The sequence below is a fragment of the Oryx dammah genome, unplaced genomic scaffold (assembly GCF_014754425.2).
Source record: "Oryx dammah isolate SB20612 unplaced genomic scaffold, SCBI_Odam_1.1 HiC_scaffold_11, whole genome shotgun sequence".
Classification (NCBI taxonomy): domain Eukaryota; kingdom Metazoa; phylum Chordata; class Mammalia; order Artiodactyla; family Bovidae; genus Oryx; species Oryx dammah.
This window is the reverse complement of record NW_024070195.1, coordinates 34,992,501-35,015,648: the sequence shown is the minus strand read 5'-3', so window position 1 is coordinate 35,015,648 and position 23,148 is coordinate 34,992,501. Positions and strand designations below refer to the sequence as shown.

General features: G+C 50.2%; 2 protein-coding genes across 7 annotated transcripts in view; one reads left to right on the top strand and one right to left on the bottom strand.

Moving 5' to 3' along the window:
- The window catches only part of CCND3 (cyclin D3), a 94,442-nt gene extending 84,436 nt beyond the window's left edge, over positions 1-10,006 (bottom strand). The window contains exon 1 of one of the 2 annotated variants that reach the window (XM_040249706.1): positions 9,797-10,006. The gene's annotated coding sequence lies outside the window, so the exon portion shown is untranslated. The remainder of the gene's footprint in view (positions 1-9,796) is intronic. The other variant, XM_040249704.1, reaches the window with a different exon arrangement.
- Positions 10,007-11,213: 1,207 nt separating this feature from the next.
- TAF8 (TATA-box binding protein associated factor 8) overlaps positions 11,214-23,148 on the top strand; it is a 28,959-nt gene continuing 17,024 nt past the window's right edge. For all 5 annotated transcript variants that reach the window (XM_040249694.1, XM_040249693.1, XM_040249691.1 and 2 more), the window contains exons 1-7: positions 11,214-11,273; positions 12,080-12,236; positions 15,008-15,106; positions 15,428-15,490; positions 16,478-16,602; positions 20,406-20,553; positions 22,109-22,251. In XM_040249694.1, coding sequence (XP_040105628.1) covers positions 11,229-11,273; positions 12,080-12,236; positions 15,008-15,106; positions 15,428-15,490; positions 16,478-16,602; positions 20,406-20,553; positions 22,109-22,251 — 780 coding nt within the window. In that variant the 5' untranslated portion in view covers positions 11,214-11,228. The remainder of the gene's footprint in view (positions 11,274-12,079; positions 12,237-15,007; positions 15,107-15,427; positions 15,491-16,477; positions 16,603-20,405; positions 20,554-22,108; positions 22,252-23,148) is intronic.

The window sequence follows — 23,148 nt, the reverse complement described above, 5'->3', positions numbered from 1 at the left end:
AAAAATTCAGATATTCAGAGAAGAAAAAGATACAGAAACAACCATCATTTAAAACTGCTCCTGAATAGCTTCCCATCAAGTCCACTCCTCTTTCATTTTTCTTAAATGGCACCTCTGCAGAGACATTCCTGGTAAATCTATCCACAAGAAACTGTTCCTTTCTCCAGATTCCCAAAGCACTGTCACTCCAACCTTTCCTGCCAGCCAGGAAACCAGTAAGAGTCCGTAAGTGAATGCATACTGAATTCCTAAATATGCACATTGAACTATCACAAATTCAGTGCTGTCCACTGGAGGAGGTCCCCAACAGCCTCAGAAAACCACTTACATGGGTTTCATATGATGTGAGCCCTTCCCCAAACTCAGCATAATGTTCCACCAAAGACACAGCCATCTGTCTCAATGAAAACAGCTATGCTGGAGATCCTTCGATAATTTCCAAGCCATGCACACTGTGTTTTATGAGCAGTTTAAGGAGACCTTAATAGTAATGTTGATGTGTTTTGCTTTTACACCGACTGTGAACCCAACACAGCACAAAACGTGGCTCTAGCACTTCCCCGGTGGCTCAGGAGTAAAAGAATCCCCCCGCCAAATGCAGGAGACGCGTTCCATCCCTGGGTCAGGCAGATCCCACATGCCGCCACGGAGGAGCTAAGCCCATGCATCACAGCTCTCGAGTCTGAGCTCTAGATCCTGGGGATGTAACTACTGAGCCCTCACACCACAGCTACTGAAAAACTCGTGCCCTACAGCCCACGCTCCACGACAGGAGAAGCCACCACAGGGAGAAGCCCCTGCACCACAACGAGGGAGCAGCCCCCGCTCTCCACAACTGGAGAAAATCCTGCGCAACAGTGAAGACCCACGACAACCACAAATGAAATCAACAATAAAAATAAATAAAATGTGGTTCTACTGTCAATGAGGAATGGACAAGCCTCTGAGGCTTACAGATATTGTTGGAGGGACATGCCAGGTAGCTGGGCCATGAGTCCTACATCTACGCAGTCCTGTCTTCTGGGCAGGGTACGTGGCTGCCACCCTGGGCTGGGGCTGCTGCCCATCCTGGGGTGGAGTATCTGGAAGGTGAAGGTTGAGGCCCAGCACTAGGACCCAGCTTCACCACCAACTCCAGAAGTGTGCTGCCCCTGCCACTGCCCTGGTGCCACACCCCTGCCAAGGAGAGAAAGGAAAATGCAGGGGGAGGGGAGGGAGCTGGAAGAAAAGCTTGCTTGCACCATGTTGCAGTTAGGGCGGCTGTGGTCGGGCTGATTCATCCAGGGCTCCCCAGAAAGGTCAGGGCCCCAGCCCCACCTAGCAGAGCTCACATCGCCACCACCCACCCCTGCTTCCTGGGTAGCTGCAACACCTGACCTGCCTGCTGGGGCAGGGGCGGGGTCCTCCTGGTTCCTTCCCTGCCATCTTGCTTGGCTTAGGGGACAAGCCTGCAGCTCCAGCCAGGAGCACAGAAAGATAGGGGAGGCTTTGGGACACACAGAGACAGCTCGGGGCCTACCTGCCTGTTCTGCCCCGTCTTAATCCTGTGTTCAGGACGTCTTGACAGGGAACCTGGGTCCACTCATACTCCTTGATGGGAGTGCCATCCAAAGTGCACATTCACACACACACACACACACACACACACACACACACAGTGAGCATGAAAGGTCCGACTCCAGTATGGCTGAGTTCCTTCGCGGCTCACCTGAAACTATCAAAACATGTTCAACTCTTTGCGACCCCATGGACAATACAGTCCATGGAATTCTCCAGGCCAGAATACTGGAGTGGGTAGCCATTACCTTCTCCAGGGGATCCTCCTAACCCAGGGATCAAACCCAGGTCTCCCGTATTCCAGGCGGACTCTTTACCAGATGAGCCACCAGGGAAGCCCTAATCGGCTAAATACCCAATATCAACTTTTTAAACTTTTTTTTTTTAACTAAAAAATATAAAAAGAAGTCTGACTCCAGTCAGAGTTCTTTCAGCCACTGGGCTCTCAACACTGACTGGCTGTATGACCTTGGGCAAGTTATTTAACCTCTGTGCCTCAGTTTCTCTACCTGCAAAATAAGGAAAACCTCAGAGGATTCTTGTGAGGAATAAATGAGAAACAAGTTAATAAATATCCACATTTATTATCAATTTACATGAGCTTCCCAGGTGGCACAGTGGTAAAGAATCCACCTGCCAGTGCAGGAGATACAAGAGATGTGGGTTCAATCCATGGATTGGGAAGATCCCTTGGAGGAGGAAATGGCAACCCACTCCTGTATTCTTGCCTGGAGAGTCCCATGGACAAAGGAGCCTGGGGAGCTACAGTCCATGGGGTTGCAAAGAGTTGGATATGAGCACACACACACACACACAGCACATTAGAAATTTATGTACACATGGTACTTATTACACACAGGCACTTCCCAGCACATGGAAGTACTGTGCAAACATGTGCTCTATTATCCCAAAATCTTCGCTGCCACCCGTCTGCAAAGAAATGAGGGTTCAGAGAAAATCCACACAATAGATTCCTACAAGAAACACCCAACTCTAGGAGCTGCACGTGAGGTGAAGCAGGGGACACACAAGACTTCTGAGGACCACCCAGGAGGCACCAAGCTCATGTCCAGTGGCTATAAAGAGAGTTTTGAGTTAGAGCCCAAGAGGTTGGGCCCTGGGCAGAAAAAACTCTTGTTTCCTTGGAGACCAAGAGACCCAACAGGAAGAACTCTGCCTGGTCCTAGGGCAGAATTCTAAGAAAAGATGGTGGCCACCCCCAAGACCAGCAGTTACCAGCTGACGGGAAAGAAAAAGAGACTGGAAACCATTTGAATGTTCTACACTCTGGCCTACGCTCAGCCACCCAGTACATCTGAGAGTGCGTAACCCTAAGATCCCAGCTCACTGTGATGAAAACAGATTCCACCTCTGAACAGTCTCCCGGTCTGTGGTTCTGTAGTAGATCCTGCTTAGAGAAAAGGGAACAGGGCTGGAAGGAAAGCAAAAAGCAGTCCTGACCCCCGGGGCCGTGTGCGGGGAAGAAAAAACACTCTTCCCTCCATAATCCAAAGACAGCTTGTGATATCCACTTGCCAGAGAGGAGTAAATCCTCCCTGGGGTCTTATTCCAGGCTGTTTCCTCAGCACCCAGCAGAGTTAGCATAATAAACAGGAGCTTAAGAAGAAGAGTCTACGAAGAGCAGAGAGATGCCTTCCGGGGGACATGCCGCCTGGCTGGGAGTGCCCTCTGTACCCCATCCTCCCATCCCCTGGCCCTTCCTGCCTCCTCCCGCAGCCTCTAACACCCCCAGCTGGAGCCCAAGCTCTGCATCTGTTGCAGGCCTTGCTCCTGGCTTCCTTTCCCAGAACCCGGGGCCCCCCAGGGGAGGGGCTGGGAGGTGCAGCCTGGAGGGGAGAGGACAGAGAACAGGCGGCAGGCCGAGCTGGAGCAGACAGTGCGGGGGCCAGAACTGGGAGTTTCTGGGACAGTCCCAATTTCAAGTATTCTGTCCAACGGTCTGACCACAGGCCAGAACTGTGGGCCGATTTTTATTCTAGAAAAGAGGATGAGATGAAGTCATCGGTGGGATGGCGAGCAAAGATACCAGGGCTGCCCTCTCGTTGCTGGATGGCCCCCACGCCCAGTCCCTGCAGCTCAGGCTGCGGGGTGATCGTGAGGATGATATGATGGTGACAGAAGTATCGCGTGTAAGGGTGTATGACCTGCTCGGTAGTTGGCAGGGCTTTGAGCATATTATCTCCTAAGCCTGGTGCAGAGCGTGGGCCCGGAAGCCTCGGCCCCTTAACTCTGTGTAACCACTTTGTGCCCCAGCTTCCTCGTCTACATAAAGGCATCATAAGGGACTTCCTTGGTGGTTAAGAATGCCCCTTCCAATGCAAGGGATACGGGGTCCATCCCTGGTCCCGGAAAACTCCATGGGCCACAGGGCAACTTAGCTTGTATGCCACAAACACTGAAGTGTGGGCACCCGAAAGCCCACACTCCGCAACAAGAGGCCACCACAACAAGAGGCTCGTGCACTAGAGAGTAGCCCTCAGCTCACCACCTGCCTCCCTTACCCCCACCGCAACTAGACCCAGGAGCAGCAGCAAATACCCAGTGCAGCCAAAAAGAACAAAAAAGGCTTCATGATAGTATGTCCCTCACAAAGCTGCTACGAGGACACAAAAAGATCCGATCTGGATATTATAAAGTGCTCAGGAGTATCAGGACAATTAATCCCCACAATGACTCGGTGAGGAAGGGGCTACCGTTCTGCCCATTTGACAGGTAAGGAAACAGTTTCACACAGCCAAGAAGGGGCCAAGCTGGGACTCAAACCAGGGTGGTTTCTGTCTTGAGTCCAGGCTCTCTGAGCCACTCCAGGAGGGAAAGCACGGGTTAGGTGGTCACGTGCACAAATCAGACAGGCAAAGGGCCACGAGACTTCCAGCTCCGAAACTGTCCTGCTGCTTAACCCTCGGTGCCTCGCCTTGCTCCTTCCATACAATGGACCTCCCGCCTCACAGGGTGGTGGTGAGGGGTGGGGAGTGCTTGCAACGGGCCGGTTAAGGCCCCTCTCTCTGGGCGTGGCCTCCATGGCGCCCCCTGGCCCCAAGATTTGTAACTGCACTCTCTGCCCTGGCACATGCTGAGCCCGGCCAGCCCTGAGGGGGCGGGGAACCCCAGGGGTTCTGGGCCTCTCTAAAGGTCTGAGAGGCTAGAACTCAGATCTGGGCCAACAAACGAGGCACCAGGCAACCGCTCTGCCCTCCCTCCTTCCTGGGGACAACGCCTGGGCCCCGGCTGGCTCTCCTTAGGAGTGGCTGTCCTAGGGTGGTTCTAAGCAGGGTGGGAGAACTGGGCAGGTTGCTGAGGACAAATAGTTTCTGAGAGGTGCGGTTTTGGAGGACCTTAAAAAAAGATGACATGATGCGGGTGTCATGCCCTTGAAGGCTATGAAAGGCCACGCTGACAAGGGCTGCTGGACTTGCCCTCGGCTCCTAACGCGGGTCCTTCTATCTTCAGGACAAAGGAAGACCAGGGAGAGGAAAGAGCAGGAGGGGAGGGAGGGGACCCCGGACCTGGGAAGGGAGCCTGCCCTAGCCAGGAAGGGAGCCTATCCCAGGGGCCCAGGCCCACACGTTCTGGCCCGAGCCACGAGGAGACCTGCGAGCACATTTCATGGGGACGGTGCTGGGCCAAAAGTGGCTCTCTGGGCCTTGGTGTGTTCACAGCTGGGGATGAGGTCGGGGGAAGGCCCCAGGAAACTAAGCCGGTAGCTGGAGGACCAGGTGGCGCTCTTCAGCCCATCCAGCAGCGTTGGAGCCGCGCGCTGGGCAACAGCGCCACCTGGTGGACACATGGGGAGGTAAGTGAAGTGCAAGTCTTTCAGTCGTGTCAGACTCTCTGCGACCCCATAGACTGTAGCCTGCCAGGCTCCTCTATCCATGGGATTCTCCAGGCAACAATACTGGAGTGGGGAGACGTTCCCTTCTCCAGGGGATCTTCCCAACCCAGGGATCGAACCTAGGTCTCCCGCATTGCAGGCGGATTCTTCACCATCTGAGCCACCAGGGAAGGAAGCCCAAGAATACTGGAGTGGGTAGCCTATCCCTTCTCCAGGGGACTTCCCGATCCAGGAATTGAGCCGGGGTCTCCTGTATTGCAGGCGGATTCTTTACCAGCTGAGCTACCAGGAAAGCCCTGGGGAGGTAAGCCAGTCAATAATCCCGTGGGAGGCTTAGAGGCTTAGAGGGAGTTTGAGGGCTTCACCTGGCAGAAGCCTCACCTGAGCATGTGCTCTATACACCCCTAGATGAGGAACTCACTTCTGCAGAAAGAAGATTAGGCAATTATTTGTTAGAAAGTGTTTATGCTTTGTGGAAATCTGCCTCTACCAGTCCCCTACCTGGGGGCTTCCAAAGGCAGCCTTTCAAATGTCTGAACACAGCTACAATAACCCTCCTAAATCTTCTCCCCATTTGCCTCAAACTTCCAGAGTTGTTTAGCACCCACTTAATCTTCCCTTTCCTTTCCCTCAGTTATATGGTTGTCTTTTTTCTTTTTGGCTGCACAGAGTCCTGTGAGATCTTAGTTGTTCCTTGGACCAGGGATTGAATCTGGGCCCTTGGCAGTGAGAGCGCCGAGTCCTAAGCACTGGACCACCAGGGAATTCCATCCTTTTTAATATTAACTTCCAGAGAATCCCTCTTCCAACTCTATATGCAGGCCACCTCCCTCCTCACACTAGCAGAACCATTTAAAAACATTTTTGGATTGGGACTTCCCTGGTGGTCCAGCAGTTAAGACACCCAAGTTCCACAGCAGGGGGAACAGGTTCAATTCCTTGTCAGGGAACTAAGATCTCTGCATGCCATGCAGCTCAGCAAACAACAACAACAAAAAACCTTGGGATCTCAACCTCCTACTGTGCAGAGTCTATGTTCAGGAAGTTGATGCTCTGATCTGAGGGTTAAATAGACATCTAGAGCACAGGCTCTGAAATCAGACCAGGGTTCAAATCTGGGTTCTGCCACTTACTAGCTCAGGTAAGCTTCTAAGCCCTTCTGAAATTCAGTTTCTTCATCTGTAAATTGGGACTAGAAGCATTTACTTGTTGGCATTATGGTGAATGTGAAATGAGATAAGGCAGGTAGAACAGCTCCTGGCAACATCATTCAGCCCCTAAGTGGCCACTATAACCACGTTTTCTAGTGTTTGGGGCTGTAGTGAGTGCTGTGGGCAAGAGTAAGGTGAAAGGGCAGAGACGAAAAGAAGACTCTGTGGAGTTAGCTAGCCAAACAACACAAATCCCAGCACAAAATCCAACAAATGAGTACCATGTTGCAACCCCATTTCCAGGGGGGTCTCTGACCACCTCCACAGTCCCCCCACCCATCTACACACACGCACACACACACACAGAGTACAGGAGCAGGCCTTCACAGCTCTTTGAAACTCAGAGGGTTTAAAATTTAAATGTCTTTGAGGGCAAGAGAAACACACCAAAACAAACACACCTCCGCGCAGCAGAGAAAGGGAAACTTGGCAGGGGCCCCAGAACTTTCCTCACCCCCAGCCCTCCCTAAACTTCCTCTTGTGGTTTCTCAAGAGTACAACCTGTTCTCAAGCAAAAGAAGGGCGCCTGGGGCAGTGGGCTGGGGCATGCCAAGGCTTCCATCACACCCCACCCTACAGGAGGAGGAGGGGGTGTGTGTGCAGAGGAGCAGCCTGGAGGTCCACACAGTTCTGATCTTCACATCCTGCTTACCTGTGACGGAGGTGTGACCACCATCTACCCTCAACTCCCAGCATCAACACCCATCCCCACCTCCACCCCCCCTATCTGCCCCCGAGACACTAGAGCTGGTCTGACTGCAGGCAGAGAGGGACAGCCTCCGGGCCTCCCCAGATCTGTTTAGAGGCCTCATGTGAGAAATCTAGTTCCAGAAAGATAATGGAAAATCAGCGGGAATCCATGGAGCCTCTGCCCTGTGGCCTGGCTGGCATCATGGGTGAGTCCCAGTTCGCCTAGAGGGATGCATCTCAGATGTGCAGATGCAGTTTTGGGGACGCAGCTCTGGGGTGCAGCAGCTGTGAGGAAGAAAGATGTGTGTCTTAAGATTGTTTAAGGTCACTCCCTGACCATCTTCCTGACTCAGCTACCAAGTTGGGGTCCAGAACATGAAGGTTTCTGCTCTTCTTAAAGATTCCCAACAGAAGAAGTGTCTTGGTTTCCTATCTCCCTACATTCTGGCACATCACCTCCATGCATCTTTCCTGCATCAAACCTCGGTTTATTCCTCTTTGTGAGTGAGGCTTATTCAGGAGAATACACACACATACACATAGGGTCATTAGGAAGGGATACAAGCTCTGTGTAGTCCCCACAACTCTGATCCAGGTCTGCTGGGGCTCCCTGCAAACAGCACCTGCACCCACACTCAGCTAACAAATTGCTCTCCTCTGCATCATTTGAGATACAGGACCACAGACTCCCTTTGGGAAATTCCTAAGCCCCTGGCTTAAGGGCACATTCCATGTGGTCAGTCAAGGAGGTGGGCTAGCCCAATGGTTAAGAACAGGGCCTCCCAAGTCAAGTAACCTGGGTTTAAATCCCAACCCTGTCCTCTGGAAAATTATCTCCCCCAGGCCTGAATGTCCTCATCTGTAAGATGGGATATCCCATGGACAGAGGTGCCTGGCGGGCTACAGTCCATGGGGTCGCAAAAATGTTGGATATGACTTAGCGAGTAAACAACAAAGATGGAGATAATACTAGTGTTCACCTCACAGGACTGTTGGGAGGATTACAGGAGACATTACACCTAAAACATTTGGAAGAGTACCTGACGGTGCTATATAAGCCTTAGCTAGTGTTCTGAACCCTTGAGAGAAATGGGAAAGAGAAGGCACTTGGGACCATGGAGGTTATGGTCTCAAAGACTGGGCAGAGACTGGGATCTTGGTGGGATCCTCAGAGATGCTTTTGATCCTGAATTCCTGGGGAGTAGAAGCTCTGACTTGTTTGCCATTATGTCCCCACTGTTTAGCCTGTGCAGATAGTGTGGTCTCAGCAGACAGCTGAATGAATTCATAAATTGTTCTATCAGCCATCTCTCAAGTGAGCCTGGGAATTGAAAATGCAGAAGCAGCGGCAGGAAAACAATGGCAGATCCACTTCTTTTCATCCACATCTAGTGCCAAGGAGAACTGAGCTAGGGGCTTAGATTTGTTACAGGAAATAGTCTTAGCATCCAGGGGTGGGGGGTGGGTACCCCAGCATTGTGTGGACTCTCCCTGCTGCACCTACTTGGGAATTTCTGGGGTCCTGGGAACCAGCCCAGAAACATGCCTTTCCCAGAATCCATCCTATTCATTCCTATCTCTTCTTCATGTCTAGATAGCAGGGTTAAAGAGAGCAGCAGCTGTTTCTGTGTCCCCATTGTTTCCCAATGCCCAACCCAACAGTCAGGGTTCAGTCCAGCTTGTAGAATATGTAAGTTGCCCACAAAGACCCCACTACTTTTCTGCCTGCTGACTTTCCATCATTGAGAACCCAACTTAAATGTCCTCTTCTCTCTGAAGCCTTCCCAGCCACCCCAACTTGGCACCTTGTCTCTGTTGTTCTATGACTCAGGCGAGATCACTGTGGATGAATAACACCATTGTACCCTCAGCATCCCAGCCAAATCCCAGACACACAGTAGGTGCTCAATCAATGTTTGCAGATGAATACATTAAGGCTCCCTCAGTAACAGCAACCAATGTCTTCAGTTATTCCTCTTGTTGACACATTAAAAGACATAGAAGAGGCTAGAGCCATCACTTGTGGGTAGATGCCATCTACGCATCAGACACCAGAGAGACCACCATTGCGAGACCCCTCTTTCCCATCCTGTCTTCCAGCCTGCTCCCCCGGCCCTGGCTGGCAGAAGGACCCCAAGGCTCCCTGCCCACCCTCTGCCCTCCCTCCACCTCCCAGCTCATCTCTGAGGTATGCAGAACGACAACAGACAGCCCAGTGAGGTCACTGGGCTTCCAGTTCAGCTTGGAGGGGGACTGTGAGGACACAGAGAAAGCAGAGAGCTTTGGGGGGCTTCTCTGCCCTTCAGCCACGTGCAACTCAGAGAGAAAGTGAGTTGAGCTTTGAGAGACAACGGGAGGTGATGAGACGCTGACCTCTTTACCGCCCCCCATCCCCGATCCCCCGCCAGTCTCAGCTTGGAGGTTCCAGGAAAGCGGGGTGTCGCTGACACCCATCTATCTTGGTTTCTCCAGCCCTCAACCTTACCTTCTCGGCAGGTGAGCCCCCCGGAGCATCGACCGTGGCCACACACACTCTCTCCCGCAGCCTCTGGCTTCTGTCTCTGAGGAGGTGTGTGTGGGGCGGGGGGGTCGCCACCTCCAGCCTCGGGGAGGGGCGTGCACCCCTCCCCCAGGCGCCCAAACAGAACCAGCCTCCACCGCCGCAGACGCGGCGTGTTTACAAAGTCGGCGCCTCGCCGCCAATCCCGAGTTTAAAGCTGGGCAGGAAGTGGGGAAGAGGGGGCGGGGGAGACAAAGGGGCTGGGTGCTCCGCTCAGCGAAGGTTTGGGCCCCGACTCCTCCCGGCGGCTCGCCGGGCTCCGCGACCCTGGCCCTCAGACCCCGCCCCACGCGTGCCACGCGCCCCAGGTGAGGGGGGGATGGGGGTGCCCCCCAGGCACAAGTGCTCCCGGCGGGCAGGCGCTGCGTAGGTTTCCAGTCTTCGACCTCTGAGCATTTTCCACTCATCTGTTCGCCACGCAGGAAATAAACATTAGGCGCTGATTCTTGACCTCTTACTCTACGTCTGCACATCGTAGACCCTTCGTCTGTATTAGCTCACACCCAACCCCTATCCATTTCATCCCATCCTAGTTTTACAAGAGAGGAAACTGAGGCACAGTGAAGTCAGGCAATGTATCCGAAGACCCAGAGCTGGCGAGTTCAAATCCAGCCTCTGCGTCCTGCCAGACACCCGCAAACGGGGCGGTGCACGGAAGACCCCCGCGGCCCCATCCGGAGGGGGCTGACCCGCGGGCGAACCACAGAAAACCACAGGCACCGCGTGGACGCAACGGCCTGGGAGGGAGACCGGCGAGCGACAGCCTCCAGCCAGCGGCGCCTTCAGGCTCGCCCGCAAACACCTGCAGATTCACACAGGGCGAGAGGGCAGCGTGATGCACCGGAACACCAGACCTGGGTGGCTGTGAAGCTCTAGTTCCAAGTGGGGCTGCGGGGACCCCAGCACAAAACAGGGTTTCCCTTCAGATTTCCCGCTCATGAGAATCACCTGGAGACTTAAGAATGCAGGTTCCCAAGCCCCTCTCCTAGAGAGCAAATCATGGGGACCCAGCGGAACCCCACACAACCATCCAGGAAAGTTCGGAGCGTCCCAGGGATGTGCTTTTCATGAAAAAGCGATTTCATTTAAAAAATGGTGTGAAACCGTGGGCTCATTTTCCGGGGCAAACTTCCGGGGCTAACTGAACCCACCGCTCACAAAAGGTCACGTGAGCCGGGGTTGGGGTGGGGGGTCACCCTGCGGACCTCGCAAGGCCTTGGAAAGCTCCGCCCGGCGCGCTTCGCCCCGCCCCTGGCTCCCGCCCCTCCCCGCCCCCTGGCTCCCGCCCCTCCCCTCCCCGCCCCTTGACTACAAGTCCCGTCGTGCCCCGCACTCCCGCACATTACGCCAGGGCAAGATGGCCGACGCGGCGGCCACTGCCGGGGCTGCGGGCTCCGGAACGGTAAGGGCGGGAGGCAGGCGTGGGGCCGGAGCCAAGAAAGTCGGGGCATTCGGCAACTTTCCCCCTACCCGGGCTACGAGCCCATACCCAGAAACCCAGCTCCACCCTGAACCCTGCGTGGAGGAGGGTCTTTCAGGCCGTACGTGACTACCCCCCCCCCCGTTCCCGCCCCCGCCCCCGCCCCCGCCCCCGCCATTCTCGAGACTTGGCGGCGGCCTCCGGAGTCGGTGGACCTGTGTACTGATTGGCTCATTCTTTGTTTGGGGGGGAGGTTGGGAACCCGGAACAGCTCCTGATTGGTCCACCGAGGCCGTTTTCGCCTTCTTATTGGCCCGCTAAAGTTGGGGAGGGATTCGCGTTTCAAAATAATTTAGGTTTCCTACTTTTTCTGTCCTCTTCTCAGCTTCATGTGTTGTTTGTTGCTTTGACTCTCCTCGTTAGTGAAATGGTGTGGAGATGGGAAGAACGAGAGAGAGAGATCACTTTTTTCCTGGGAGATGGGCACGAGTTCCAATCCCATCGTGCATGTTTCTTCAGCTATATTTTCTGAAAATGTGCTAAAATAGAAAAAACAGCCGCTTTGTGTTATGAAATTGTTAAGTGTTAAGTAGGCAGAAAGGTTGTCTCCGAATTTAGAGCCCCTAGGATGCTCAGTTACTGTTCATTTGGCCAAGAGCTATAAATCCAAAGTACCGATAAGTACTTAGCAAAAGAAACTTTGCTTGCCAGTGACAGTATGTGAGCTCTAATTGCATCATTGGCCAGTGAATAAAAATGTTCTCTGTTTCTGGGCTGCTGATTCACAGAGATCAGGAAGTAAACAGTCCACTAACCCTGCTGATAACTACCATCTGGCCCGGAGGCGAACCCTGCAAGTGGTTGTGAGCTCCCTGCTGACAGAGGCAGGGTTTGAGAGTGCTGAGAAAGCATCTGTGGAAACATTGACAGAGATGCTGCAGAGCTGTAAGTACCGGGAAACAATAGGAAACAGTAGGCCTTCTTCCAGTCAAACATCTGTTCTGTGTCCTGCATCATGATAGTGTTGAAAAGGTTTAAGAAAAGGAAGGACATTGTTAAGCGACTAACAGGCTTTAGAATAAGATAGACCTGGGTGTAAGTTCTCACTCTGCCACTTAATAGCTTGGGTCAACCGCTAAACCTCCTGAACCTCAATTTCCTTATTTGTGAAAAGGGGTAATAATTTGCACACTTTGGAGTTTTGAGTATAAGTGAGATATATATGTAAAACAGTCAAAGCTGAAAATGTAAGCCCTCAATGACTTGTAGGTGGTGTTATTATTACTGTTTGTTCTCTATGCTCAAAGAATTTACACTTTTATTGGAGAGTCAGGATTAAGTCCCATGAAATAGGTGCCACACATTATATAATCAAATGCTATATTATGTGATACAAAGAGTGAGGGAGGATAAGTTTTAGAAAATGGAAAATAAAAACCACCACTGCTTTTAAAAGGAAGTATCTTAAGATTTACGAGCCTGGAATGGTCTCACACAGGCTTGTTCATAATCAATGTATTTCCCTCTTTGGGCCTTGGGTAGGGAAGAGAAGGGTGAGATGAGGGATGGGGCATTAAGGTGTTTTGGGAGGAATCAGACCTGTGAATGGAAGTGAGAGAAAGGTTTAGGCAGAGAGGGAAAAGTTCAAACAAAGAATTTGCCGTCTCAGCAGGGAACCCTGGAGGGATTATTGCCCATCAGAGTTTCTGACATCAAGTCCCCAAAGCCCTGCCTTTGTAGTCTTGATCAGTCATGGATGTGGGCTGCTCCAGGAAGGGTGTGATCTGGGGTGAGATGACTCTCTGCAGCTGATGTTTGGGACTTCAAACTACCAAATGTTTTCCTAAAGCAGCTATCTCAAACCCCTTTAGATTCTTAAATATTGAGGGTCCTAAGGAATTTTGTGTACATGGGCTTTTTTTTTTTTTAATGATACTCTCTTTTTAAAAAAAAAAAATAAGTTTTTTTGGAGGCGGGGGGCTGCTCTAGGTCTTTGTTGCTGCGTGCAGGCTTCCTGCAGATGCAGCGAGCAGGGACTACTCTAGTTGCAGTGCACAGGCTTCTCATTGCAGTGGCTTCTCTTGTTGCAGAGCACAGGCCTTAGGGTGCATGGGCTTCAGTCATTGCAGAGTGTGGACTCGGTAGCTGTGGTACGTGGACTTACGTGCCCTGCGGCATGTGGAATTTTCCTAGACCAGGGATTGAACTTGTATCCCCTGCATTGGCAGGTGGATTCTTAACCACTGGACCATGAGGGAAATAGCAACATGGGCTTTATAGAGAGATTTTACCACATTAGAAAATGAAATTGAGAACATCCTAAAACGTAAGGATGCACACGGACACATTCCATTAGCCAGCAGAGCCATGACGTCATCACAGGTGACATAGCCTCTGGAAAACATGGCAGAGAGTGAGAGTAGAAAAAGTCAAAGAATGTCTCATTTTATTATGAAAATGCTTAAGTCCACAGGCTTTTTATGTTTGTGTAAAATGGAGCACAATTTCAGAATTTTCCTGAAACTGCTCATCCACCTCTGAAGCCCATTCATGGAGCCCAGCTTCCTGTTTCCTCTTTCCCCTGAGGGACTTCCGAGTGACTGAAAAAGAGGTTTCAGCTTCAGGTAGAAGAAAAAAAACCTGACACCCAAATAATAAGACCTTTATTTTTTTTTTGATGGCACAATATACATACCATAAAATTACCATTTTAATTACTTTTAAGCATTCAGTAGTGTTAAATATAGTCACAGTGGTGTCAACCATCAGCACTATCCGTTTTCAGAACTTTACTTTTTCATGGTTCTGAACAGTAACTCTGTATCCATGAACAACAGCCCCTCATCCCTCCTTCCTCCCAGCTCCTGGTAACCTCTAATCTAATTTTTGTTCCTATGGATTTTCTTTTTTTCTATATACCTCATGTAAGTGGAATCTTAAAATGTTTGCCTGGTTGGGTTATTTCACTTAGCATGATGTTTTTGGAGTTCATTCATGGGCTTCTCTGGTGGTCCAGTGGTTAAGAATCTGCCTTGCAATGCAGGGGACACGGGTTCAATCCCTGGTTCCAGAAGATTCCACACACCATGGGGCAGCTAAGGCCGTGAGCTCTAGAGCACGTGCTCCACGATAAGACAAGCCACCACAGTGAGAAGCCCGCACTCCACAAGGGAGAGGAGCCCCCACTCTCTGCAACTAGGGAAAGTCTATGCATAGCAACAAAGACCCAGCACAGCCAAAAATTTAAAAATTAATAAGTAAATAAATATTTTATAAAAACACAGGAAACCTAGATGGGGGGGAGTTTGGAGGAGAATAGATACATGTATATTATGACTGAGTCCCTTTGTTGTCTGCCTGAAACTGTCACAATATTGTTAATTGCATTGGCTATACTCCAATATAAAATATAAAGTTAAAAAACCAAAAAGTTCATTCATGTTATATCTTATATCAGAACATCATCCCTTTTGAGGGCTGAGTAATATTCCATTAAAGGTATAGACCACATTTTCTGGATCCATTCCTCTGTGGATGGGTGTTGGGTTGTTTTTCCCTTTTGGCTGCTGTGAACATGTACATGCAAGAATCTGTTTGAGTCCCTGTTTTCCTTTCACTTGGGTATATTCCTGGGAGTGGAGTTGCTGGCTCATGTGATCATTCTGTGTTTAACCATTTGGGAACTGAGAACAAGACTTTCTGCTTTTGATCCTTAGACATTTCAGAAATTGGAAGGAGTGCCAAGTCTTACTGTGAGCACACAGCCAGGACCCAGCCCACACTGTCAGATATTGTGGTCACCCTTGTCGAGATGGGTGAGTACATCTCCAGTTTCCATTTCTTCAGTGCAGCTGAGTTGGGAACATAAGAGAGAGAGGAGTCCCCAGGAGGCAGGCCAGTCTGCTGAATGTCCTTGAATCTCCTCGTGAGTCTCCTGGTTTGCTTTCAACTGGACAGTTATCAAAAGAGGGTTCCTCTGAACCCCTATAAGAGACCTCTTAACTCCTTTGGGGGACTCTGTTCGAGCTTCCTTTGAGTGGCAGCAAAGTCGGGAGTTTAAACTATTTCACTGCAGCATTACTTCCCCTTCCATGTTTAGTGGCCTAGGCAGTGATTTTTGTTTTCCTGTTTCTTAGGTTTCAATGTGGACACTCTCCCTGCATATGCAAAACGGTCTCAGAGGATGGTCATCACTGCCCGTAAGTGACTGTGAGCCGAGATATCCGGTAGTGCTCAATTAATGCTGGTGGAGTGAAGTAATTGAATAGGGCAGGGACTAGTATATAGCTACTGCCTCAGTGCAGGCTCCTTTCCATGATTTGGGGCTACCTACAGTGTAATCTTGATTTGGGCCGATGGAATTAGGTTGTGAAATTCACTCACCACAAAGGCAAACCATCTCGATGCTACTTGAGAAATATGAGAGTTCCTGTTCCTGCTTAGATCAAGAGTCAGTAAACTATGGGTATTGTGGCCCACCACCTATGTTTGTAAATAAACCTTTTTTGGTACACAGCCACATTTACTTATTACCTATGGTTGCTTTCTTGCTATAATGGCAGGGTTCAGTAGTTGTAACAGACTGCATGGCTTGCAAAACCTAAAATATTTACTTTTTGTCCCTTTATACAAAAGTTTGATGATCTCTGCCTTCGATACACTGAGCACCATAAGCTGAGTAACTAGCTTGGGTTTATGGAACCTGGCAAGAATTCACTAGTTTGTGTTTTTTTTCATCACTCTTTTCAGGCTGGCATCTTTTTAGGAATACCTCTCAAGGCAGCAGTGGAAGGTGCCGTTTTTAATCCCCTCCTCACTTAACTTTCCCTGGCTCAGTGTTTGTCTTTGTTACCCAGATTCTTGAAAAGAGCGAGCAGCCCACCTAACTTGCTTAGTTCCTCAGGCCTCTCTTTTACCTAGTTAACTTGTCACAGCCACCAACTCACCTACCTGAGAGGCATGCGGGCAGATTATTGTACATGGGAATGTCACCCCAGATTATGCAGAGGTTGGGGGCAGAGGTACCCTTTCAGGTCCTCAAGCCATCGAACGCCTTTTGTTAGTAGAAGTACAAAGTGCCTGTTGCATAGAACACTAAGGTCCAGCATTTATTTTGAGAAAAGGAGGGTTGGGTTAGAGACGCAGGACCTCTGGTGGAATAGTAACCAGTCATGACTCTGTTGCAGCTCCGGTGACCAATCAGCCGGTGACCCCCAAGGCCCTCACTGCAGGACAGAACCGACCCCACCCGCCACACATCCCCAGCCATTTCCCTGAGTTTCCCGACCCCCACACCTACATCAAAACTCCGGTGAGTGACAAGGCCATGCTAGAGGCTGTGACTGATGCAAAAGCAGACTCAATTCTACCTGGCTGTCAGACTGGAGTCCAGAAGTTTATTGGTAACAGGGTAGTTCAGGACTCAGAATGTCTCTCCTCCAAAATGTCTCTCCTCCTTTCAATTTGGCAAAGGAGAATTATCTTCTGCACTTTGCTGGCAAAAATAGAGTTAATGAAGAAATTGAAGCTGGCACAATTGTGCCTCTCCCGTCCAGACACAAAAGTCAGTTCAGTTGCTCAGTCGTGTCTGACTCTTTGTGACCCCATGGACTGCAGCACACCGGGCTTTCCTGTCCATCACCAACTCCCGGAGCTTGCGGAAACTCGCGTCCATCAAGTTGGTGATGCCATCCAACCATCTCAACCTCTGTCATCCCTTTCTCCTCCCGGCTTCAGTCTTTCCCAGCATCAGGGTCTCTTCCAATGAGTCAGTTCTTCACATCAGGTGGCCAAAGTATTGGAGTTTCAGCATCAGTCCTTCCAATGAATATTCAGGATTTCCTTTACAATGGACTGGTTGGATCTCCTTGCAGGCCAAGGGACTGTCAAGAGTCTTCTCCAACACCATAGTTCAAAAGCATCAATTCTTTGGCACTCAGCTTTCTTTATAGTCAACTCTCACATCCATACATGACTACTGGAAAAACCTTAGCTTTGACTACATGGACTTTTGTTGGCAAAGTAATGTCTCTGCTTTTTAATATGCTGTCTAGGGTGGTCATAGCGTTTCTTCCAAGGAGCAACCGTCTTTTAATTTCATGGCTGCAGTCACCATCTGCAGTGATTTTGGAGCCCAAGGAAACAGTCTCTTACTGTTTTCATTGTTTCCATATCTGTTTGCCATGAAGTGATGGGACTGGATGCCATGATCTTAGTTTTCTGAATGTTAAGTTCTAAGCCAACTTTTCCACTCTCCTCTTTCACTCTCATCAAGAGGCTCTTTGGTTCCTCTTTGTTTTCTGCCGTAAGGGTGGTCTCATCTGCATATCTGAGGTTATTGATATTTCTCCCAGCAATCTTGATTCCAGCTTGTGCTTCATCCAGCCCGGCATTTCACATGATGTACTCTGCATATAAGGTAAATAAACAGGGTGATAATATATAGCCTTAACGTGCTCCTTTCCGAATTTGGAGCCAGTTTTTTGTTCCACGTCTGTTTCTAACTGTTACTTCTTGACCTGCATACAGATTTCTCAGGAGGTGGGTCAGGTGGTCTGCTATTCCCGTCTCTTGAAGCATTTTCCACAGTTTGTTGTAATCCACACAGTCAAAGGCTTTGGCGTAGTCAATAAAGCAGATGTTTTTTTGGAACTCTCTTACTTTTTCGATGACCCAACAGATGTTGGCAATTTGATCTCTGGTTCTTCTGCCTTTTCTAAATCCGGCTTGAATATCTGGAAGGTCACGGTTCACATACTGTTGAAGCCTGGCTTGGAAGCATTACTTTTGCTAGCATGTGAGATGAGTGCAATTGTGTAGTAGTTTGAACATTCTTTGACATGACCTTTCTTTGGGATTGGAATGAAAACTGACCTTTTCTACGTGTGTGTCCACTGCCAAGTTTTCCAGATTTGCTGGCATATTGAGTGTAGCACTTTCACAGCGTTATCTTTTAGGATTTGGAATAGCTCAACTGGAATTCCTTTATCTCCAACAGCTTTGTTCGTAGCAATGCTTGCTAAGGCCCACTTGACTTCGCATTCCAGGATGTCTGGCTCTAGGTGGGGTATCATACCATTGTGGTTATCTGGGTCATGAAGATCTTTTTTGTATAGTTCTTCTGTATATTCTTGCCATCACTTCTTAATATCTTCTAGATACAAAAGTACCTAGCCACATAAAGAAAAGACCTATTCCACAAAACATTGGTAGTAATTCTTGGTTAGAGTGTAGCTAACTCTTGTTTTGTGTATGCTTTTCTGGGTTTTCTAAATTTTCCATAATAGGTAAGAATTATTTTTGAAATCAGGGTAAAAGTTACTTAAAACATACTTGGTGGGACTTCCTTGGTGGTCCAGTGGTTAAGACCACTGTTCCATTGCAGGGGCATGAATTTGATCCCAGGTCAAGGAACTAAGATCCTGCATGCCATGTGGCACAGCCAAAAAAAAGCTTGGTAATATGAAATGTAACTTATCATAGGAGAAAGCAACGGCAGCCCACTCCAGTACTCTTGTCTGGAAAATTCCATGGACAGAGGAGCCTGGTAGGCTGCAGTCCATGGGGTCACGAAGAGTCGGTCACAACTGAGCAACTTCACTTTCACTTTTCACTTTCATGCATTGGAGAAGGAAATGGCAACCCACTCCAGTGTTCTTGCCTGGAGAATCCCAGGGACAGCGGAGCCTGGTGGGCTGCTGTCTGTGGGGTTGCACAGAGTCAGACACGACTGAAGTGACTTAGCATCAGCAGCAGCAGTAGCTTATCATAACTGTGAGCTTTGGGTCTATATGGGACAAGTCTAGTTTTCATCTGTGGTTTGATATTTCCTAATTTGCCTTCTAGCAATTTCTCCTTCCCTTGGAAGGCACATGGTGGCCAGGAGTCCCTAGAAGTTTTCCACTCACTTGCTGTGTCCCAGTGTCCTGATGCAAATAAGGCCACAATGCGGGGTTAGAGCAAGTCATCCGGGAGATTTTTCCATACCTCAAGATATAGGGGGAAAGGAGCAAGTGGTCACCCACCACTGCAACACAGACATTGCCCTTGACCAGTGAATTCTGTATGAGCGTCCCAGGGCTGCTGTAACAGAGTGCCACAAAGTAGGTGGCTTGGAACAACAAAAATGCATTGTCTAACAGTTCCAGAGGCCAGAAGTTCAAAATCAAGGTGTCAGCAAGCTCCCTCTGAAATCTGTTCGCAGCCTCTGGCAGCTTCAGGCAGCTCGTGGGGTCCTGTGGCTTGTACATGCGTTACTCCCGTCTTCCGCCTTCACGTGGCCCTCTCTTTGCATCTCCGCCTTCATGTGACCGTTTCTGTTAAGGACACCAATCATGTGGCTTCGTGCCGTCCTACTGTATATCACCTCATGTTCCCTGAGTGCATCTTGCCCTGACCCTACTTCCAAATACTGTAAGATCATATTCTGAGGCCCTCAAGGTTGGGACTTCGACACGTCTTTCTTTAAACTGAAGTTTACTTTAACGGCTCTCATAGTTGAAAAAGATACATTACAAAGATAGGTGGCATCTTAGGCTGTCCTTAATAAACCATAAAAGTAATTTTTTTTCATTCTCACCTACCAATTTATTTGAAGAATTTTGTTAATGAAATTTCAAACTTTTATGATAAATGTCAAGCAGTTGTCTTAAAAATAATCGTAAGATCTTGCTTTTTAATGTTTTTAACCAGAGTGTTCAGGATCTCATCAAATTCTTCATTTGGGGAAGATTTCAAACATGTCAGAAAATCTTGTCATCATATTACACCAAGGGTCCTGGGTGGTCCCATCAGGGCTTGCAGGGGGTTGGAGGTTGAGGATTCCCTGTTCTCCCTTATGCCTGAGTCCAGCTGTCACGGGAGCTAAATGAAGGCCTAGGATCAATCACTATATAAATATTTGTACATTTCTTAATTTTTAAGATTAAAAGTAAATGTTAATGATAGTCTTATTGCTTTCTTTGTGCCCTTCCACCACCCTTGGAGATCTCTGCTCTAGGTGACGGTAGCGGGTCATTTAAAGGGTGGGAGGACAGAGCAACAGCAAGGCAGGGACCGAGGAGAGCAGTGCAATCACGGGTATTTTCTCGAGCGTCTTTGCTGCTCTCCCTTTAGACGTACCGCGAGCCCGTGTCAGACTACCAGGTCCTGCGGGAGAAGGCCGCGTCCCAGAGACGCGATGTGGAGCGGGCACTCACCCGTTTCATGGCCAAGACCGGCGAGACCCAGAGTCTTTTCAAAGATGACGTCAGCACGTTTCCACGTGAGTCTCTCCCCTCTGTGGACCCTGCCTTGTCCTTGAGACACCATCCCCTCTTCCCTCCCTCATTGTGATTGGAAGAAACAAGTAAGCTTTGTCCTTATTTTGGGTGAAACTTGTTCTTCAGATTTCTGGCTCTTTTTTCCAGATCTTCAGGGCCTGTCCCTAACTGATGACTCCAAAACAGTCATGACCTGTGTTGGAAGTGGGTGCTTGAGGTTCGTTGAGTTGAGGTCACCTCGAGGGTGACTGGGCCCTGGGCATTGGAGAGGCTCATCCAGTGAGAAGGCGGCCCTGGTGGTAGAAGGACCTGGCATCAGGGGCCAGGGAGTTACAGAGCCTCTGCCAGGCTTCGCCTTCATGGCAGCCCCTCACAGGGCCCACCCCTGAAGTTCTCATCTCAGCACTACCATTTCACTGTGTGACCCAAGTTCCTTCCTCCATCAGCCTCCGGGTTTCCCTAGGGGAGCGAGGGTAATGAGCTTGGATAGGTCAGCAGGCTCCTGGTGGATCCTCGCTGTGTTCCTGGCCTTGGATATACAGCAGCTAGGTTACTAAGTCCAGAAGCTATGCTGATCACTTCCCTTCTGTTACTTCTGAGCTCCTCGAGTAAACCTCTGAATTAGGAACTATTTCCACTGCCCTTCCGGGAAGCCAAGGCTTCTAGAGAAAAGCAATGGAGTAATTTGCTGAAGGTCACAGGGCAAGCAGATGGTGTTCAGACCTAGTTCTTTCTGTGTGCAGGACCCACATCTGAGCCATGCTGAAAATAATCTTTGAGTGTCTCCTGTTAATTCTACCATGGAAGTATACACAGAGACTTTCTTTCCATTTTTTTTTTTTAAACAATAATTTCTCCTCAGCCTCATTGCTTTTTGGAGGAATTGGATCGCTCCTTTACCTGAAGTGCCCTCTAGCTCCATGGATATATTCCAGGCCAAGAGTTCTCAGGTCCACTGTCAGGACTTGAGTCCTTCAGGCTGAAGGGATCCGTATCTTTGCTCTAGTAATGAAGCTGAGGGGTTAACTAGCCTCAGGTATAAGATCACTAAGCTGATGCTTCGCTAGGATTCAGCCCCAGTCCTCTCTGGTGCTTGGTAAAAGAAGCTCTGAAGTCATATTGCTGGGGTTCATATCCCACTCTGCCACTTCCTGTGTGTTTGAGGCGGGTGGCTCAGACAGTAGAGTGTCTGCCTGCAGTGCGGGAGACCTGGGTTCAATTCCTGTGTCTGGAAGGTCCTCCGGAGAAGGAAATGGCAACCCGCTCCAATATTCTTGCCTGGAGAATCCCATGATCATGGGATTGCAAAGAGTCGGACACGACTGAGCGACTTTACTTTCACTTTCACGTTCATCATCCCTCCATTCCTCAAGCTCCCCATCTGTACGATGAGGCTGGTAATTGTACTTGTTTAATATGGTGGAGGCGAGGATTAAAGGTAACGTGTAAGTGTTACCTGGCCCATGGTGAGTGCCCGAGCGTGTTAGCCATCCCTGCCGCTGGGTGCTGCTCGCTGATGTGGTCGTAAGGCTCCCGGCCTCTTTTCCAATCCCCCAGTGATCGCTGCCAGGCCTTTCACCATTCCCTACCTGACGGCTCTTCTTCCATCTGAGCTGGAGATGCAGCAGATGGAGGAGACGGATTCCTCGGAGCAGGACGAGCAGACGGACACAGAGAACCTTCCTCTTCACATCAGCCCGGTGGGTCCAGCCTTCCGTCCGCTTCCGTGCACCCCCCACCCCCACCCCCTGCAGGAGCCCATGCTGCTCACTGCCTGTCTCCCCAGGGGTTGGACAGGACCTCCTTAGTCTCTGGCCTCTTGTGAGGGGCTTGCACGATGGGCCTGTGGTAACGTCATCTCTTGCTCCCTGGGGATTCGTCCAGTCATCCAGCAGATACTGAATGAGCCCCTGCCAGAGTCAGGCGTGTGTCGGGTGCTGCGAAATTAGTGGAAGGCAAAATAGGCAAAACGCCCTGCCCTCACGGAACTGAGGAAAAACGAGACAGGAGTAGGGGACAGGAGTAGGTATGGGCCTGGGGAGTGTGGTGTTAGACAGGGTGAGTGAGAAGGCAGACAGGTGAGCCAAGGCCTGAGGGAACAAGGCCTGCGCTTTTCTGGGAGGGGAGCCTTCCCCGCAGAGGGAACGGCAGATGCAAAGGCCCTGAGGTGGGAACTGCTATGCTGAAGAAGAGCAGAGGCCGTGGGGGTGACCAGGGGGACGCCAGTAAGGGGAGCAGCAGGGGATGGGGTCAGGGAGCTCCCGGGGCTCAGGGCTTCACAGTACACCAGCACTTGGGCTTTTTGTCAGTGAGACGGGAGCCACGGGGCCCACTAAGCCGAGCTGGGTCTCGGGATGGGTGAGCTGGTGCGGTCAAGGTGGACTGCACAGGGTGAGGGCGGAGCAGAGGCCGGTCGGGGGGCTGGTGCAGGAAGCTGAGAGATGGTGCAGGAAGCTCAGAGACGGTGCAGGAAGCTCAGAGACAGTGCAGGAAGCTGAGAGACGGCAGCAGGGGAAGAGGCACGACCGGGTGGATGATTTAGCCGAATTGCAGGCGATTTTCAGAAAAGAACCGACTGACGGAGTGGGTGTGAGATG